Source organism: Lissotriton helveticus, chromosome 1_2 (assembly GCF_964261635.1).
Source record: "Lissotriton helveticus chromosome 1_2, aLisHel1.1, whole genome shotgun sequence".
Classification (NCBI taxonomy): Eukaryota; Metazoa; Chordata; class Amphibia; order Caudata; family Salamandridae; genus Lissotriton; species Lissotriton helveticus.
The window spans coordinates 42,182,083-42,194,530 of record NC_136058.1 but is presented as its reverse complement, the minus strand read 5'-3'; the positions used below and the strand labels follow the sequence as shown (position 1 = coordinate 42,194,530).

The 12,448-nt window shown below is 50.8% G+C and overlaps 1 protein-coding gene across 2 annotated transcripts in view; it reads left to right on the top strand.

Annotated features, from left to right (window-relative positions):
* FPGT (fucose-1-phosphate guanylyltransferase) overlaps window positions 1-12,448 on the top strand; it is a 127,708-nt gene that overhangs the window by 64,380 nt on the left and 50,880 nt on the right. The window contains exon 3 of one of the 2 annotated variants that reach the window (XM_078668682.1): window positions 3,535-3,627. The exons of the other annotated variant lie outside the window; for it this stretch is intronic. Within the exon in view, the coding sequence (XP_078524808.1) occupies window positions 3,535-3,627 (93 nt within the window). The remainder of the gene's footprint in view (window positions 1-3,534; window positions 3,628-12,448) is intronic. 2 annotated transcript variants of the gene reach the window in all.

Genomic DNA, 12,448 nt, shown 5'->3' with positions numbered 1-12,448 from the left:
GTGAGAAGATGTCGGCTCCCAGCAGGGTGGTCAGCAATTTTTCCACAAACAGCTCCATTTTCCCGGTGTGCGTCGTCTCTGCAACCCCCGTGATGCGTATGTTCGAGCGTCTCGAGCGGGCTTCCAAGTCTTCTTACTTATTTGTATGACCTGGAGAAGTCTCACGATCTGCTTGCGATCTTTATCCAGTTCCATCTGCGCTTCTTTGACTTCGGTCAGACGCCTCTCCGACATGTCGAGACGTTCCGCATGCTTGTCCACTCTCTCTGACATATGATCCATGCGGTATGTGAGGGCGTCAATCTTAGTCCCTATCGACGCCATGCTGTCCTGGAGGCCCTTCTCCATTGTCAGCAGCAGATCTTTAATATCTGAATATATTGAGCCCTCCAGGCTTTTATTCTGCTGCGTTGGCTCAGGCTCTTGAGATGCCGGAGTTCTCGATCGCCGCTGTTCGAAAGCTAGCTTTGTCTGAGTCTTGTCGCCTTTTCCCATGTTGGCCAGCTAGGCCGCCGAGACGTCAGGCCTCACAGCACGTGTTCAGGAGCAGACTGCGGTGTTGTAATCCGGCCACCGGTCCCGTGTCAGACTGCTCTGGCGATTCTAATAGGGTCCCCACTCCTTTATCCCCTCAGAGTCTAGTGCCCTACCTCGTAGAGCGGCGTCGATGGCAGTGTGCGTCTACTCAGCCCGGCTCTCTCCTCAGCCGCTGGGTGCTGCCTTTCCGCACTTCGCTTCTCAAAGGAGAAAGCTAAGAAAGGGGGATAATCAGTCTTCAGTGCCCTCCCAGTGGGTGCCTAAAATGCCCGTATGATATGCAGGGGCCACGGTGGTGTGTTTCGGGTGTGCCAGGCCTTACTACTTCATGCAGCCCTTTGCCGCGCTCACCTGCATGTGCCCTGAGCAGGCTGGCGATGAGGCACGCTGAATGTCAGCAGCAGTTTAGAGCTTCGCTGCAGGCGCAGGCTCAGCCCCTTGTGTCGGTGACTTCGGGGCCAGGGGCTAGCAGTTCCGAGGCCCACAGATTTTCCCCGCAGGATTGACCGCAGCCACAGTGCAAGCGCCAGGCATATGGGTCCCAGCCGGCACTCTGGACCCCAATCGCTCACTGGCAGTCCAAGTCCCCACTTTAGCGTATCTTTCCCCTCGGGGCAATTTCCGTCCGCCGGGCCTGCCGGGTCCAAGGCCTCAGTTCCAGCCGCACGTCTGATGACGCACGCCGAGAGCGACTTCACGGCCTAGTCCGCCGGAGCGTCTATGTGCTTGGACGCTTCGTTCTGGCAGTCGGGTGTAACCGCGGCTCCCCACACTGGTATCGGCTGTCGCAGTGGCGCTCGAGACACCTTTTACAACGCCAAGGCTCTGCTGATGTCAGGATTATTAGCAAGGATCGTGGGTGACGGTGCGGAGCTCCTCTCTTAGGCGTCTGCCATCGGTGCTGGCAAGCCCCCCCCCCCCTATTTGCAGGGTTATCCTCAAACAAATTGCCTTCCTCCTGTATTTTTCTGACCTGTTTTTGTTGGCTTTAGGACTCCAGGCATTGTGCCAGTGCTATTCAGTGCTAAAGTGTACTCTATCTTTTAAACATTGTATGATTAGTCTACACCTGTTTGGCATATTTAATTTAAGTCCCTTGTACAGTGGTATCCCATATACCCAGGGCACGTAAATTAAATGCTACTAGTGGGTCTGCAGCGCAACTTCGGCCGCCCACAGAAGTAGCCTTTCAACCTGTCTCAGGCCTCTGCCACTGCAGAACCTGAGTACACAGTTACTGCCACAGTGACTTGGCATTTAAAGTTACTTGCCATGCCTGAAACTCCCCTTTTACGACACATAGGTCACCCCTAAGCTAGGCCGTAATTAGCCCTATGGTGCTGTGTGGGTAAGAGCTAGGACACATGCCTTCATTTTGTGGCATGTCCTGGTAGTGACAAACAACCTATTTGGTTTCTTACTGCTGTGAGGCCTGCTCCTCTCATAGGTTTGCATTGGGAATTCCCTAATATGTTCTTCAGTGATAATTTCTGATCTGAAAGGAGTAGCATTGCCATGTTTGGTATGTTTGGAATCCTGGTGATAAATCCTGCTTAGTGGTGAAGGAGGCTTTTCATTACTATTTTAGAAATGCCACTTTTAGAAAGTGTAATAGATACAAGCGCTTTGGCCCTAGGCAGCTGGACAGAGCCGTAGTAAACTAAGAAAAAGGGGGGGATTGTCTGGCTGTCACATTCAAATGCTGGTAAACCAATTTAACAGACAAAAGACCATCAACTCAATTGATATGGACTATAAGCATGTATTTGCTACTTCGTTCTGTGCACTTTACTCCTCATTTAATCATGGGTGAGGTAAGCGCGCATATGTTTTAATCAAGAACAAATTATACATATTAAGGCAACAAATAAAATAAAAACATACAAACTTTGTGATGAAACAATATGATGTAACAAACAATACATGAAGCGTGATACATTTATCTAAACATTATAACACCCGTCTTAATTCACAAACGGAGCAGCTACTAAGACAACCATTAGCATCCACATTGTGTAACAAATTCAAGGAGCTGCTACCCATGGGGAAAAGAGAAACATTATGCCCAGTAGTGAGACATTTCAAATAACATTTCTGCTGGGGGAAACTTAATTAAAAGCGAAGGTCCCCGCGCTGTGTAATGCCGACGCGTTTCGATTCCCAAGGTGGTTTGTGGGATTCTCTTCAGGGCTGATTTATCCAAGGAACAAGGAGGGGGTATGAATTATACAAGGAGAGGGACACTTAACTTTCCAATTACTCAAGTTATGTGGTTATTTCTCAAAAGTACCTGAGGGAATAGAGAAATGAATTTACACGTTGAGAAGAGGCAGGTTAAAATGTGGATAGCACGATCTAAAATGAGAACGGATCCACCATGAGTCATTAACATGGTTTGGTAAATGTAAATATTCTGTAACTAGACGGGCAGTGCTTTTACAAAGGGTATAAAAATGCTTGATGTCAGTTAAATGGTACTTTGGTTTGACGATCTATAAACAGAAATGTGTGCTACATCAATAGAGTATCTAAATGCAACACTTACTTTCGCCATGCCAGCAATGTTTTCTTTAATGATTCATTTCAGCTCTCCGTTGGTTCAACATCTAGATTGAAGGGCGCCGCACCGCTGCCAAATCTTTTAAGAAAGCAACTCTTTTTACCGATTTTGATTTAGCACTCATTTCTGTTTATAGATCGTCAAACCAAAGTACAAATAGGTTTCCATTTAACCGACAGTCGGGTGGAAAGAATGCTGCACGCTAAAGCGTGCAGCAGCCGCATAAGGTGCAGTGTATCCAGTTGGGGTGTATTGTTTGATGTATTTGTTTCTCGGTCTGTACGCTTTCAAATTTAGGATGAATGTGAAACTTTATTTTTTTCCATCTGTAACTCCCCACATAAAAAAGTGAAAGTACGGTGTTAAAGTTATATGCTGGTGTTGCAAGTTTTGCAATAAATGTTGTTTATTATTTTCCAATTGTGTTTAATTTTTAGGAAATGGAGGATCAACACTTTATGCACTAACTTGTTTGGAACAATTGTATGATGGACAGTGGGATCATTTTACTATCCTTTTGATTCATGCTGGTAATTGTATATTTCTGATGACATATATTTATTTTTATTCTTCATCTGTCACAATACTTGGTCCATTGCTTGCAGCTAAAATCTAAATGTGGACATGAACATTTAAACGACATCTTTTTATTTTATTTTTATTTTTTATTTTTAACTTTTTCAAAACCTTTATTGTCGTTGAATCAGTCTTACACAGCTCCAGGCCTACAACCCAGGGGCCGGCCGCAGTTGGAATGAGGTCAACAGCCAAGACAAATTAGTGGAACACAGCCATGATGCCGTCAACCCGGGGGTCCGGCGGTGTTTCAACAGTCTCCTAGAGACATCCTATCGCAGGCGCCCTGAGGGTGTGTAAGCCCTCCCGGAGTTGGATGAGAGACCCCCTCCCTCTACCCGCCCAGCCCCAAAGACCACCGAGTACGGTAGTCACAATTAACAATACCTAGGTCTATCGACATATACTGACTCAAGGACACAGAAAAAACCAAAAAACACCCCCTCCCCTCCTCACACACAACCATAGCCCTCACGACCATTACTGTGAATTCTGTAGCTTCTATACGCCCCTGTCGAACATGCATCTGTTGGCACGGGTCAAAACTGTTATAGCCTGCCTATAGCCACTAGCACCAACTGCGCCTCCCCCGCAGTAGTAAGGGGGAACGCACTCTACGGGTTCAGAACCTCCACCGTAGTCTCAGCCCAGGAAGAAATATCTAGTCCTTGCCCATGTGTTGCTCCGTTGCTGGCGCCACCGACTCTCTATCTCCCAATATCGCTGCCTCTCCCCCTGGGCTCTCCGCATTCAAAGGTGTTAGATACAAACCCCAGAAATTCTTCGGCCGTGAAGCAGTTCACTATAGTGTTCTGATTGCATGCAGCAATAGATCATATCATGCGCCCACCTCTTAGTTGTCGGAGGCGGACCTCTCATCCAACAGCAAGCCACCACTCGCCTAGCCATCAACATTCCAATATCTGCCAGCCGTCTCAGAGCCACCGGCAGACCTCTGGAGTATCCCAGCAGCGCCAACAGCGGGTCTGGGCTCAGATCAACCTCCAGAATGGCGCTCATCTCCATAAATATACCCACCCAGTATATCTGGATAGTCTGGCATTGCCACGCCAGATGCTAGAAGTCCGCGGTGCGTGACATCGCTCACATTCCGCTGTTTGCCTCTGCCGCTCCAGAGTATAATACACTCTCTGGAGAAACTTAAAGTGAATAAGTCTATGTCTCCAGTTTAGAGAAATCTTCTTGGTGTTCCCACAGCAATATCTCCACATGGCATCATCTATCATGAGTTGTAGATCACGCTGCCATTCAACCCTGGCTTTCATTAGGTCCTGTTCCCTGTGCGATATGGCCATCCTGTACAAAGTGGTAACCAGCCTACGGGGCTCCACTGTCTTTATAACATGTGTTAGCTCTGGGATCTCCGATGGCTCCATACGGTCTCGGCCCAGGAAGTCCGATAGTGCACTACGCACTCTATGGAAGTGGAAACGGGCCAGCCAGCAATGAGGTAGCACCGGCACCAGAGGACACCTGTTCCCATGTCTTCACCCTTCCCTCCGCAAACAGGTCTCCCACTTTAGCAATGCCCAACTTGCGTAGGGCTTGTGTCACCCCTTTGTCTGTTAACGGCGTAAGCCATAACCCCCACTCCAGGGGCAAGTCCGGGGAGTACAGAACCTCGCAGTGCTATACTTGTTTCAGGGAGTGCCAAGCATGGTTCGTGGCAGCCAGAGAGTCCAGTACGCCCGTTTTACGGTCTATTGGCGTGAACACCGTAGCCGGAAGGGGAAGAGGGGCCGCAAACAGGCGCTCCAGTCGCACATGAGGGATATTAGCATCGCCGTGTATCCACGTATGCAGATGCGAAGCTTGCGCAACTCAGTAATATATTTCTAAGTCAGGAGCACTCAAGCCACCCAACTCATACGGTAGTGTTAAAGTAGTCCACTTCAATCTGGGTTGCTTGCCGCCCCAGGCCAATTTAATCATGAGTTGCGTGACTGCCTCAAAGAAGCACTCAGACAAAACCATCGGTAACGCGCTGAACAGAAATAGAAATCTGGGTAGCACCACCATTTTCATGATGGCAATGTCGTCCATCAGAGATAGCGGTAGTCCGCACCATCTATCTACATCTTCTGCAAGTCTGCTGTACGCTACTCCATCGTTCTCTCTCATTAGTATGTCTGAATCAGTGTGCAGCTGCACCCCCAGATATCGTACCGATTCTTGAGACCATTGCAGCGGGTATTCTGAGTCAAAGCGTCTGGTAGCACGGGTTAGAGGGAAGGCCACCGACTTCGTCCAGTTTACCTTCAGGCCGGAGAGAGCGCCAAAGCGTACCACCTCTCGGAATACCGATGTCAAATTGTTTTCAGGGTCACGGACATAGAGCAGGGTGTCATCCGCATATGTTGACACTACTATCTTGTGTGCTGGGAAGCTGACACCTTCGTGCCAGTGATACTCACGCAACGCGCAAGCCAGCGGTTCCGCCACCAGCGCGTAGAGCAGCGGCGACAGCGCCCAGCCCTGTCTAGTCCCTCTACCGATGGGAAAAGGTTCCGTAACCAGGTCCCCAATGCGTAACCTCGGCGACGGGTCATGGTATAAGGCTCCGATCATTTGAAGAAAAGGTTCTCCCAGGCCCATTCGACGTAGTACTGTGATCATGAAAGGCCACGCCACCGAGTCAAATGCCTTTTCCATGTCCAGAAATACGGCTATAGCCTTCGCGTCTTGTCTCACATGCTGCATCACCCCAAGAACCGTCCTAATGTTATACGTGAGGTTCCGACTAGGAATGAACCCAGCTTGTTCTGGGGCAACCAGCTCAGGTGCTAGAAGGGCAAGGCGCGTCGCCAGTACCTTGGCATACAATTTGGCATCCACGTTCATGAGTGAGAGAGGTCTATACGAGCCGCACTCATCGTGGGGCTTGTTGGGTTTAAGTATAGTCACTAACAATGCTTCCCTCATCGACTGCGGCAGACTGCCTTCTACACAAATATCGTCGAATAATGCAGAGAGATGTGGGATCAGCTTGTCCTGATATGCTTTATAGAAGCTCACCGTGAGCCCATCAGCACCCGGAGCACTGCCGGAGCGCATGCCTGCCAGTGCCTCCACAATCTAGTCCCTACAAATAGGTGATATGAGGAATTCCCGCTGCGCATTCGTGAGCATGGGCAATGCAATATGCGCCAAGTAATCTGAAATGTCGTCTTCCATGTTACCGCATTTTGACGAATACAGGTCCGAGTAAAACTCTCTAAACCGCTCAGCTATCTCAGTTTCCTCTGTGAGCACATCACCGTCAGCTGTCTTTAGCTCCGTAACCAGCATCTTCCCGCTATGTCCTTTCAATAGTCTGGCCAGAAGAGAGCTAGGGCGCTCCCCCTCACCATACTTCCTGGCCGTCGCGTATTTCCCCATGTGTCGGACCTCCCTATCCGCTTCCTCGTTATAGTCAGTGATCAGCGAGTTGATCTCCTCCAGGAACTCCGCGTTAGGGCTCTCCCGCTGCCTTTTCTCAAGAGTGGACAACTGTATCTTTAGCATCGCCAGCCGACCTCGCATTGATTTGATGACACTAGAGTGTTTAGACATGGCCATGCCCCTTATATACACTTTGAATGTTTCCCACAATGTTTGGTAGCTATCGACCGATCCAATGTTCGTGTCAAAGAAGACGTCTATGTCTTCCGCTAGCTCCCCCCGAAACTGTTCATCCAACAGCGAATAGGGTGGAAAATGCCACGTGAACGGAGGTATCCTTTTGCAGGCGCGTGCATCTCAAGCAGTACTGGGGAATGGTCCGAGAGGGTGCGCGGCAGCACTGTGCAAGACCTGACTCCACGCAGTATGGCCGGTGTCGCCATCCAATAGTCGATTCTAGTGTGTATATCATGGTATGCAGAGTAATGTGTGTATCCACCCCTCTCAGCATGCCTAAAGCACCACACATCCTCAAGGTCAAGCGTAAGGAGCTCCATACGCAGCTTTTGCGCCGCTGCTGATAGCCTGCGCGGGAGTCCCGCCTATCTATCCAGTACCGGGTTCAATACTAAGTTGAAGTCACCCCCCCAGAGCATCTGTGGAGAAGTGTGAGAACGAACTGTTAATGCTAATGTGCTGTAAAAGTCCGGGGAGTCCAAATTAGGGCCGTAAACATTGACTACAACAAAGTCCAACCCTTTCCCTTTGCACCTGGAAATAACATACCGCCCCTCCGGATCTGCCTTGAGGAGGGTCTGAGTTAGCATGGTCTTCGGGTTAACCCAGGTCAGTACGCCCCGGGCATGCGTTGTGAAACCAGCTGATACGGAGTTACCCGCCAACCCCCTACAGAGGAGCAGCTTGCTAGCTATCGGCAAATGGGTCTCCTGGAGGAGTGCCAAATCCACCCTGTGTCTCTGCAGATCGCTCAGCACCTTCCTTAGTTTGCGGTGGTCGTTAAGCCCCCTAACGTTCCAAGTGAGAACACGGATCGTGGCTGCCGATTCTTGCGAGCTCAGCCTATTGACAGCCATCCCCCCCCAGAAGCATAGGGCGTCCGAGTCTTCCCAGCCTGTGGTGCAGATAAAGGCCATGTGTGCGGTAGAAGAACCAAATCCCTCCCGTCCCAAACTGTACGCAATAAATATTCAAAGAACATCCCCTCCCCCCTCCCACAGCAGACCTCCCTTAACTTGGCCTGGCCGATCCCCTACCCTCCCCCCACCCGTTCCTAACCAACACCCAACTGAAGCAAGATAAACCCCGTGGTGCATTGCGCGCTGGGGCCAAGGTCACCTAGCAATCTTAGCAATTGTTCCTTACTGTTAGATCTGGGGGTCTCTAATTGGCAGAGGTAAGTACCTTAGACCAAGTAGGGACCCTTGCTTCTAGTCAGGGTGAAGAATTACACAAAGTAGATAACCCCTGCTCACCCTCTAGGTAGCTTGGCACGAGCAGACAGGCTTATCTCTGAGGCAATGTGTATCATAAATGCACTTAACACAACAGTAATCCCCAATCCACCACAAACTGAGACCACACAGGTAAGTATTTATAAAAAATATAACTTTTATCTATTTGCAGCAGTAAAAATCGACAATATGCTATAATTACTTTCTTAGGAAAAATGTTGCACTTAATCTTTATGGTAGCGCTTAATGCAGGAAGGTCTTATCAATGAAGAAAAATAGTCTCAAGTCTCTGGCATCAGTAGAAATGCTACCGCTCCTGAAATGCCCTCAATATGCACTGTTCACATATGCCCGCGTGTGATTTATGTTTAAAAATCAGCCCTTCCCTCTACCGGGCCCACACAATGCGAGCGCGCCTCACCAGGAGCATCGGACGCACCGCGCCGCTCAGAACAGGCTTGTTCCTAGCCCCGGCCGGTCCCTTCTGCTCTCCGCCCGCTCTCAGTACTTCCAGGGAGCGGCGGGGAGCTAGCACAGCTCTTCGGGACTCAGGCCAGGGGCAGACGACACTCGCGTTGCTCCCGCGGCGAGGACGGGTCTCGAGGACGGGTCTCCTTCTCGCTGCGGGCGAGACTCCCTTCCTCCTCAGACTTCGCCGGACCAGACAATCACGTCGCGGCACCTGCGACGAGCCTCTGTGTTTACCCGGGAGTCAGCCAATGGCAGTGCGGCTCCCGGGACCAGTCCTTGTTGATGCGGGGCCGCGAACCAACCACAGCGCGGCCTCGTTGATGACGCTACGGTGCACGGGCCAATCCCGTCGCGGCGCTGGTGAGGGGGCTCGGCCCTCTCGCCCAATCAGAGCCTTTGCAGCGTCGGTACCGGCCAGGTACGGGGCACTTCGACGGGGGTTTACTGACCCCGGGCTGCGACGGTGAAGCGTTACACAGTTGTTTTTAGTGCGTCCTGCACGGGGAAGGCCCACAAACCTCCGATCTTCACCCCACACGTGTCGATGAACACGTCGATCTCTGCAACACGGCAGGCGTGGTCAGCGCGGCGCCCTCACTCGGGTCACAGAGCAGCCAGTGCGATACACGGCCAACAACAGTGTTCACGATCTCTTCAGCACACAGCAGCTTTGAGGGGCACAGCAGAGTTTTGTAGTCCTTGGGCAACCTTTATGTCCCTGGGTTGCAGACAGGGGGCCAGCTCTTCTCAGGCCCTAGAGATTCAAGTTGAAGACACAGCACACAGCAAATCTTTGTAGTTCAAGCAGATGGGGGCACAGCACACAGCAAAGCCCTTCTTCTCCTCTCCTTCAGTTGGATACCAGGGTAGGTCAGCCCTTAAAGCACACAGCAAGGCAATCTTCCTTCAGTCCCTTCAGCAGTCCGTCTTCCAGCAGAGGTTCCTCTTGATTGTAGAATCTAAATTTTCTGTTGTCAGGGGTCCTTCTCTTATACCCCAAAAAGTCTTTGAAGTCCTTTGAAGTCTTTGTGCAAGTGGGCCCTGAGCCCGGTCTAAACCAGTTCTGTGTGTTGCTGAGGCACTGAGGGTTTCCTGGCTTCCTTCTTCCTCTCAGTATCAGGGACAGAGGTGACAGTCGCCCAGCAGGGGGGTGGAGCCAGCATTGTGGTCAGGCAGGCACAGCCCTGTCACTATCAGGTGTGATCTCCTCCCACTTCCCTGGCAGCAGATGCTGCCTTTCATCCACGGGCTGACTTAGACAACCTCCTGGGGGCTCTGCAGCCCCTGTCACACTCGGGCCAGACAGTCAATCCACAAACAGGCCCAGGCACACAGAAAGGTTAGACAAGAGAACAGCCACTTTCTAAAAGTACTATTCTCAAACACAGAATTTAAAAACAACCCTTCCTAAAAGATGTGTTATTAAATTCTGAGTTCAGGTATATCAATCACTTATGTCCCATCTTGTTCCTATGAGAAGATAGGCTGGTTTCCAATGGGACCAGCCTCCCCCATGTTATTCTATGGAGCAAGATAACCTTACAGCAGTGAGCACACAAAATGGCTGCTGCTCACTACCAGAGCATGTGACCTGCACTAGTACATGCTCTACCTTACCCATACACTGCACCCTGCCCAGGGGGGGTACCTTGAGCCTTCCATAGGGGTGACTGATGTGCACAGACAGGGAAGGGTTAGGCCCAGCCAGTGGGGACACTGGCCAGGCAGACATGGCAGTCCACTGACTGCACACAGGCCCTGCGCTGGCAGGCCTGAGACACCATTTTAGGGCTACTCATGTGGGTGGCGCAATCTGCGCTGCAGGCCCACTAGTAGCATCTGTCATCACCAGCCCTGGCACACACAGTGCACTTTACTAGGGACTTCATGGTGATACAAATATGCCAATCAGGTATTCCCAATCAATATGACAATTTACATAGGGAGCACTTACACTCTGGCACTGATCAGCAGTGGCAGAGTGTCCAAAGCATCTAAACCAGCAAAAACGAAATCCAGCACAGCATCAAAAATACAGTAGACAGAGGCAAAAAGATGGGGGAAAACCACGCCACGGGTGTCAGGTCTAACACGTGTCCCCTCCAGCTGAAAGTGGGGAGAACTACCCAACCTCTTGGGAGTCCTCATCACTAAGGCGGAATAATCTGGACAGACCATCAGCATTGGTGTGTTCTGTACCAGGGCGGTGCTCCACCGTAAAGTCCATCCCCTGTAGGGAAAAGGACCACCTCAACAGTTTTGGATTCTCACCCCTCATCTGCATTAACCATCTGAGGGGCCTGTGGTCGGTCTGAACACGGAAGTGAGTCCCAAACAGGTAGGCCTCAGCTTCTTCAGAGCCCAGACCACAGCGAAAGCTTCTCTTTCAATGGCACTCCATTTCTGTTCCCTGGGGAGTAGCCTCCTGCTAATGAAAGCCACTGGTTGGTCTCCGCCCTCATCATTGATTTGTGAGAGTACTGCTCCCACGCCTTGCTCTGAAGCGTCAGTTTGCACAATGAACTCACTGGAAAAGTCAGGTGCCTTAAGCACCGGTGCTGTGCACATGGCAGCTTTGAGGGTGTCAAAAGCAGTTTGACAGGCCTCAGTCCAATTCACTTTCCTGGGCTGATTTCTAGATGTCAGCTCTGTCAAAGGGGCCACAATGGTGCCATAACCTTTAACAAACCTTCTGTAATACCCGGTGAGACCTAGAAAGGCTCTCACCTCAGTCTGAGTCTTGGGGGGCTCCCAAGCCAGAATGGTATCAATCTTTGCCTGTAGGGGCGCCACCTAGCCGCTCCCCACCTGGTGTCCCAAGTACACCACAGATCCCTGCCCTATCTGGCACTTACTGGCCTTGATATTAAGGCCTGCCTTCTGCAGAGCCTTCAACACTGCACAAAGGTGTTGCAGGTGTTCCTCCCAAGTGGAGCTGAACACAGCACTGTCATCCAGGTATGCTGCGCTGAAATCCTCCAGCCCGGCTAATACCTGGTTGACCAGTCTCTGGAATGTGGCAGGGGCATTTTTCAACCCAAAGGGCATGACACGGAACTGGAAGTGCCCCTCTGGCATTGAAAATGCTGACCTCTCCTTGGCCCCCTCAGTTAAGGCAATCTGCCAGTACCCTGAAGTCAAATCAAAGGTGCTCAGGTACTGGGCAGCTACCAACCGATCCACCAGCTCATCAGCTCTGGGGATGGGGTGTTCGTCAGTCTTGGTGACTGCATTGAGCCCACGGTAGTCCACGCAGAACCGGAGTTCTGGGGGGCCACCAGGTGTAGCAGCTTTCTTAGGCACTAAGACCACTGGGCTAGCCCAGGGGCTGCTTGATGGCTCAATTACCCCTAGTGCCAACATCTTGGAAACTTCTTCCTTGATGCTAGCTCTGACCTTGTCAGCCACCCTGTAAAACTTCTGTTTCACA